Raw genomic sequence first — 8034 nt, 5'->3', positions numbered from 1 at the left:
CTACTTAAGCTTCAAAAGACTCACTTCGTTCAATTGGTCCAGATTTCTAAACACTCTAAGCCAATGTTGTTTTTTCGGTATTCCAGCCATTTTGAGCCAAGACTTCGAATCTCCTTGAGATTTACCAACATTGCCAGTGCGTAATCATGATATGTATTTCTTTTTAACATCACTTATTTCAGAAGGCATTAACACATCATCGAGACTATCTAAGTAAACAATATTTTGATAGATCGGATGATTCCTTCCGAAAGAAAGCTGTGACATATTCACTCTGGCATCAGAAACTAATTGAGCGTTTGAATTCCTTACCCCCACTCTGTATAACATCAAAGAAAACAAATGACTGAAAGTCATAGATTGGACATAACAATAGTTAGGATCTTTGATTTCATCCGTCCATTTCCAATATCCATTAGCAGAAGGGGTTACTCCCTTTTTAAGACCTTTCAAATAAGGAACCACCAACTAAAGAGAAAGACTTACAAGCCGTATATGTATAAAAGTTGCGAAGCGATTGAGGCAGGTCACTAAATTCGCAAGTTGCAAGCAAAATTTTAAATCATTCGCAAGAGAAGTAAATAGTCTCTCGATAAGTATATTTCGAAATCTTCCACCCCTTTAGTTTTTTGTTGCTTCTTTATCCGAAAAATTAGTAAAAACCACAGCAAAGAAGAGAAGGGGGTGGGCGTTTTGCTTGGGTGGATATTAGACCCACCCTGTGTGTCTAAGGGTGGATCATTAACTTCAAAAATTTCAAAAAATCACGAAAATTTGTTTTAAAATAACGAAACAATCACAGGACTAATTTCGAAAAACACAGCCTGTCACTCGATTTCAATTACTACTTAAAGGAACTTCTCAAAAAATTTCGGCACTAATTGTGAGTATTTAAGTAATTATTTCTTTCGGAAAGACGTTTATTCAAGGAGGTGTTTATAAATAGGGGGTGGGTAATTAGGGGAGCAAGAGCTTTGTTTGAACGATTGCAGTTCTGTACTCCAGATTGAATAAAAGCAGAACGATTCCAGTTAGAACATCTTGTCTTAAGAATTAATAATCATTCTGAACAATAGTTAAAATACAAATAATATTCAATTGTCTGATTATAAATTAAATTTACGCGCCTCCAGAGTATATGAAGGGTATACGGCTCTATAAAAACTCAAGTGAGTTACGGCATGTCCAAGGTAAAAGTGAACCAGTTCCACTCACTTTCAAAATGTCAAACATAGCTGGAAAGAAGCGCCTTGTGATGTAGATCAACGTGATAGGTGTATGAAAAATTTAACTTGAGGCTATAAGAAGTTATAGCCCAAAAACCTGTATTATGACGTCATAAACATTACGTAACATTACGTCACGAAACTTAAAATTTAAATAACTCATAAATTATTAATGATATCAATATGAAATTTTGACAGAACAAATATATCGTAATTCTCTAGAAGTTAAATTTTCAAAATCTCCTGAAAAATGATGACGTCAGCATTTTTAAGCTATTTTCGATTTTTGGCTATAAAAAATGACGTCATCATTTTTTTCAAAATTTTTTTAACTTATAATTTTTTTTACATCAATATCTATTTGTGGTCAAAATTTGACGTTTATATGACTTTTAGTTCACGAGAAATTAAAATTTTTAGTTTTATGACGTAATGTTATGTAATGTTTATGACGTCATAATACAGGTTTTTGGGCTATAACTTCTTATAGCCTTAACTAAAATTTTTCATACACCTATCACGTTGATCTACATCACAAGGCGCTTCTTTCCAGCTATGTTTGACATTTTGAAAGTGAGTGGAACTGGTTCACTTTTTCTTTGGACATGCCGTAACTCACTTGAGAAAGTGTCGATTTCCAGTAGTCTCCACAGGAATTACGCGTGTATTTCGTGAAGAGTTTTCGACATCCAGTTATAAATCAAGTTATTTAATTTTCGATGCTCTTTCTCGTCATAAGGGCGAAACAATCTAGATTTTGAACACCAAGGGTGAAACGTAACTGAAATGAAAGAAATAAAAGTTACATTACAGACAAAAATGCCAGCACTTCCTTAAATTAAGAAATAATTAATAAATTGGGATGAAAAAAATACACATCTACATTCTAAAAGAAGATCCACATTGATTATTTTATCACTGCACTAATATTTCCTTTTAACAGCGTAGTCAGCAGCCATCTGTCATACTAGCAAAATATCCATACAAGAAATGATAAAGGTATGTGGTCGGTCTACAACGTTTTTTTTACATTACAGACAAAAATGCCAGCACTTTCCTTAAATTAAGAAATAATTAATAAATTGGAATGAAAAAAATATCACATCTACATTTCTAAAGAAGATCCACATTGATTATTTTATCACTGCACTAATATTTCCTTTTAACAGCGTAGTCAGCAGCCATCTGTCATACTAGCAAAATATCCATATAAGAAATGAAAAGGTATGTGATCGGTCTACACGTTTTTTTATAGGAAAACTTTTATCAGAATATCAGGGTGAGATTTCGGAGGTTTCGAACAATAGGCCTATTATTTAGAACGATAGAAAATGAGAATAACACTCACCCTCAGCCAATTAACACTATAATTATAGAAAAGCGTGTATTTACCTCTCTTTAGGTCTTGTTGATGTATCATACAGCCAAAATATAACTAGTTTACCAGTCGGAAGTAGTTGTTACGTTAAACATTTTTGATCTTTAAAAACGCCACTGTCATATAAAAATGCGATACTGAAATGAGAAATCGAGATTTTACATTATAGCACTCATGAAAACTTTCCTTGTATTCCTAAAGACAAAGAAAAAAAACGTGCAGTTCAGACAGAGATCTCATTTTTACTAGCTACAAAGTTTAAAAGGGCTCTATAAAGTAGATATGTGTCAGTAATCAAAATTTACCACTCTTTACACCCATGTGCATGAATAACTTTTCTTATCTTGCCATGTGAGTCAATCTTTTTTCCTTGTGTCATGCCATGTACCACCGACATTTCTGTAACGAATAAGTAAAGTATGAACATTCGACTCTTGTTATGTCGTACCTCGAGATGTTAAATGCCTTTAAAGATAAATTCAGTCTCACATGATTTTGCCTACAGATCAAACTTTCTATGGCTCAAACGGTTACTAAATCCTTTTTTTCTCAGTATTACAAGGTGAAAGGATATTTCATACCTTTTAAAATTTGTTTCGTGACGTTAGAAAGAATCATCTCAATAATTATATTATTTGCTATAATATAGAAAACAAATTAAAAATTTAGAATGCATAAGAAGTAGAACATTATGCCCATAAATGCAAATAGACATCAAACACATTGCAAGCTATATAATGTACAAATTAGGATTAAAAATTTTCATTAGCAGTTTACCACTTCCCAAAAAGGTCAAATTTAAAACTAGTAAAAAAAATGTAAAGAACTAAACAACTAACGGTATATAAGTTCTTACCTCGCTGATTTCTATTAAGCATCAATTTACTTTCCTGTGTGAACCTTGCACAGGAGACTATATGATAAATCTAACCTAAACCTGTGTGAACCTTGCACAGGAAACTATATAATAAATCTAACCTAAACCTGTGTGAACCTTGCACAGGAGACTATACAATAATTTACTTTTCCTCAAAGCATTATTATGAGAGACTTAAAATCATCTTGCTGAGCTAGGGGCTAAAACTTCCAAAGTTGAGACAGAAAAGTAGGACTGTACAAAAATGAAATATTTAAAACAAGGGTTTACTTTCAAGATTTTCTGGGATTTAACTATCTGTCGTTTATTACTTACCAACTATCAAATATAAGTTCTCGAAAAAGCTAAATTCTTTTCCTTATCCTTTAATGCTAAACGAATTCTAGCTGAGGGCTTCTTCAAATTTTTTTATAAAATGAAATACTGTAAATGCATCACTGAACATAAATATTTAAAATTCACAGGTAAAGAAGGGTATGATTGTGTATACGAAGATTTTCAATAAATAATTCATTAAGTTTGAATGCACCGTATCAATCAGCTATCAAAGATGATTGATACCAACACCACCCTTCTCCACCTGTAAATTAAAAATAACCCTCCCTCCAAAATCCCTCTCCCAAAATTTCCCAACTCTACCCTCTCTCACACCCCTGGAAATCTCTCCCCCCTTACCACCTCTACCTCGACCCCCCTGTCAGCTCTAGCCCCTCTAGCACCCACTACACTACCCCCTCTCCCTCTCTCATCCCTTCCCACTACATCATCCTCTCTACCCGTAGCAATACCCCCTCTACCTCTACCCCGACCTCGACCTAAACCACGACCCCTGCCCCGACCACCTCTACCCCTTCCACCCCTACCCCGATTTCTTCGTCCCACCCGCCAAACAAACCAAGAAGCGTCTTTGCCTCCCAAACTCTTCCATTTATTGAAGGCGCTGGTTGACATTGGCCCGGGATGGTCCAGACGATACTCATCAAAATCGGCACGTGTAAGTTCCTTAAAAAGAATATCAAATTTACTTAAACATAAAGTAGAGTACCGGTTACACGGTCAAGTTCAAAGGGTATAGAATAGATGGTTTTGACATTTGGCACTTCAACGTTTCGGTGCAAGAAAACCATGGTCTCAATTGATTCTTTAATATCGTAAATTTTACTCACAACTGGTTCATCCGGGGTTTCTTGTTCATCGTTATTTTCAGGCGTCTCTTCAAGGAGGAAATCTCCATCCGTGTGGTCATTCTCACTACCCTCACCAGCGTTCCCAAATCTAGTCAGCAATTGTTCAATATCCTGTCTGTGCTTGTTTTGGATTGATTCAATTGAATTTTTATGTTGTTCATGCAATTGATCGACTTGTTCTTGAACCCTTTGTTCGAGGACTTGCCTTAAATCTTGTTGCTGTTGCTGATGTTGATTGCCGTCTTTGGTGCGTTCGCAGAAGAATCTGTTGTATCTTTGCATTACTGTTTTCATTTTATTTCTGAAAAAGAAAGTAGGTTACACTGTATCTTTAAGAATTTAATATTGTGTATTTAAATTATTAAATTACTGAGCTGTATTTAAACATTAAATTAGACCAGCCATATGATCTGTGTTTCTCGAGATATGGTACCCCATTAATGTAGTAGCATCAAAAGAAATTTTCATTTTAAATATGAGCGTCGGTTCTTGAGTAGTGCGGCTATTATCAAATTTCATAAACTTAACAAATTTGCTTTGAATGGGTGGGGTTTGGAGACTTCCTCATGGAGGGTTAAGAATGTAGCTCAGTGATTTAAATAAATGACATCACCCTTTAAAAAAGTTTCCTCTGTACCAAATAAAAGTCTAAATTAGACAATAAAAAAGGTCAAAAGTCCATTCGCTTTAAACGTGCACTCTTTTTTGCTACTGTAAAACAAAGCATGTCGGCATAATTTGACTAATCCCTTTGAGAATGATTTCCACATGGTAGGTAAAAAGAGTGTACGTATAAAGCGAATGGACTACAATTACAAAAGAGTAAAAATTCGCATCTACTAAACATATGAGATAATATGCATTGTTTCGAAGAAGTAAGAGTGGGACACACACTCTTAATTTTCACATCCTTAGCAAGTTGACTTTTTTGTCAGACTGCTTTAACATATCATAATGGATGCTACTTCCACATCTAACATCAATGTGGTACACATCACATCTGCTTAACATATGAGATGGTGTGATTCATTCATGAAGTGAGAGTGGGACACACACTCTTAATTTTCACATCCTTAGCAAGTTGACTTTTTTGTCAGACTGCTTTAACATATCATAATGGATGCTACTTCCACATCTAACATCAATGTGGTACACATTCACATCTGCTTAACATATGAGATGGTGTGATTCATTCATGAAGTGAGAGTGGGACACACACTCTTAATTTTCACATCCTTAGCAAGTTGACTTTTTTGTCAGACTGCTTTAACATATCATAATGGATGCTACTTCCACACCCGATTACTTTATAATTCTTATTTTGATATTCAAAAGGTGTGGTGCACAAATCTTCTTAACATATAAGATGGTGCAATGTTTGAAGAAGAGTGAGACATACACTCAAAAACATTTTAATTTGTCTGGGCCTCCCAACCACCCTTCCAGACATGCATTTTAACATAAATGCCCAACTCCGACAATCTCCACAAATGTCATCATTTTATTAGCGTGAACTGTACAAAAGACATGTCTTATAAAAAAATCCACATCCATTTATTTCCTTGTCAGTGTTAATCATGCACTTGAAATTTACCTCAATTTTTGTGTATCACGCATTTAGAACAATTAGGTACTGTACAATTGGCATCATATATACCATCATCACAAAAAGAATCAACTTCTCTGAGTAATTGTAAGTATTGTTCAATAGAGCACATATTTTCTGATTTTGTCTTTGCAGAGAGGTTTGCAGTCGTTTTTCCTCTTCCTTTCTTAGTTTTAGTTGTGGGTTTCGGTTCAGTATTCCAACCTTGAAAATGGTACTGATTCCGCTAAACACCAATCTTCATCCTGTGTAACACGTGAAAAAGCAGTGTAAGATGTTCCACAGTTTAACTGTTCCATCGTAGTTTCAGAAGACAATTTAATTATAACATTAGTGACTTGTTGGTTTGGCCCTATTGTCATACCTTGAGATTTTGCAATAGTGATGGCATAACCTGTTATCAATGGAAAGCCAGTACGCTTACAACATTTCTTAACATCTTCACAAGTGACAATATTGGCTGTGATTGGAACCCAGGTAGGGTGGTGTTCATCCCAAACTGGTCCTTTGTATCTTGGAAAGTCAACAATAACAATCTCTGGCATCTGTGGTGGTTTGACATTAGGTTTATAGATAATACTAATAACTGTTCCAATAGCACCATTGTTTAATCCAAGCCTGGTCATACAACCTTGATTTCGTGTCAATATAACTCTACATCCAACAGCAATGACAGTCCTGTTGGGTATTTGCGACAAGGACTCTTTTGCAGTGTTGTGGTGTTTTCCATAGCCAGTGCTTTTGAATTCAGCATTTACAACTCTCTCATTATTATGATATTTTGAGTTTAAAACAGAACGGTTGTAACAATTTGCCTCCTTCCATGTTTCTGTTAAGCAAATAACATCTGAAGTTTCATCATCGAAATTCTTTTTTTCTTCAGGAGATAAATTATCATAACATCGTTGATTTATTTCCTCCCAGTCCTTTCTGGTTACATTACCGATTCGTAGATTGTCTAAGCGTCTCAGCAATGCGGATTGGTTGGGCTGTTGGCGCATGATTTCTTCTAATACAAAAACATCTTCAAATTTTTATAAACGAGTGCACCTGCTATATCAATTGGTTCAGTTGATTCAAGGACTTTATCAAATAGATTGCGTTCCCCAATTGCTCTCAATTGAAATATATCACCAAAAAAGTTAAAAGTGGGAATACATCCAAATGGTACACAACTTTCAATGTCTAATAGATTGGTTGACATTTCAGAAAACCTTCGATGGAACCATGCCAAAACATACTGACCCACCATTCCTCTTTCGTCTGCATTAAGACACATGAGAGAGAGTTGTTTCTTATCGTCATCAAGTGTTAAAGTTTTTAAATGGTCGCTCTGATCAGCAGACATGGGGCGGTCAGCAAGAGTAAATTTTTCTTTTGTTTTTCTAGGAATGTTAACACATGAATGAATGGTGCCACCATCAGGTAAAAGCAGACCTGCAGCACTTGTGGGGGCAACATTTAAAACAGATCGATTACATTTGAAAATGCGGCGAACAAGACGGGTGACGATTTTCACAATCTGTGATTTGCCCGTACCTGCTGGGCCCTGAACAATAAGTCTTTTACAATTCTCGTACCCAACAGAAAAATTACCTCTGGCATACTCTAATAGAATTTTTATATTGTAATTAACAATCAGCATTTGAATGTGGTTCACTAATTTTGGGTCTACATCTGGCAAAGTACAAAGTCTTCCTTCTCTAAGAAAAGCTTCATTGGCTTGCTTCGATACGTCTGATAGCCACATTTTAGTTTCT

At 35.2% G+C, this 8034-nt stretch overlaps 1 protein-coding gene across 1 annotated transcript; it reads right to left on the bottom strand.

The window, feature by feature from the left end:
• Positions 1–6465: 6465 nt before the first annotated feature.
• LOC136808853 (uncharacterized) lies at positions 6466–7275 on the bottom strand. Its single transcript, XM_067065417.1, has one exon. The coding sequence runs from the start codon at positions 7273–7275 to the stop codon at positions 6466–6468; it is 810 nt and encodes a 269-aa protein (XP_066921518.1).
• Positions 7276–8034: the final 759 nt, after the last annotated feature.

Source organism: Clytia hemisphaerica, unplaced genomic scaffold (genome assembly GCF_902728285.1).
Source record: "Clytia hemisphaerica strain Z4C2 unplaced genomic scaffold, Clytia hemisphaerica genome assembly, whole genome shotgun sequence".
NCBI lineage: Eukaryota > Metazoa > Cnidaria > Hydrozoa > Leptothecata > Clytiidae > Clytia > Clytia hemisphaerica.
The sequence above is the reverse complement of the archived record's forward strand: the minus strand, read 5'-3'. Positions and strand labels throughout refer to the sequence as shown.

Bases quoted from the DNA above. Each gene is read 5' to 3' on its own strand.
- LOC136808853 (XM_067065417.1), bottom strand. From the start codon at position 7,275: ATGCGCCAACAGCCCAACCAATCCGCATTGCTGAGACGCTTAGACAAT.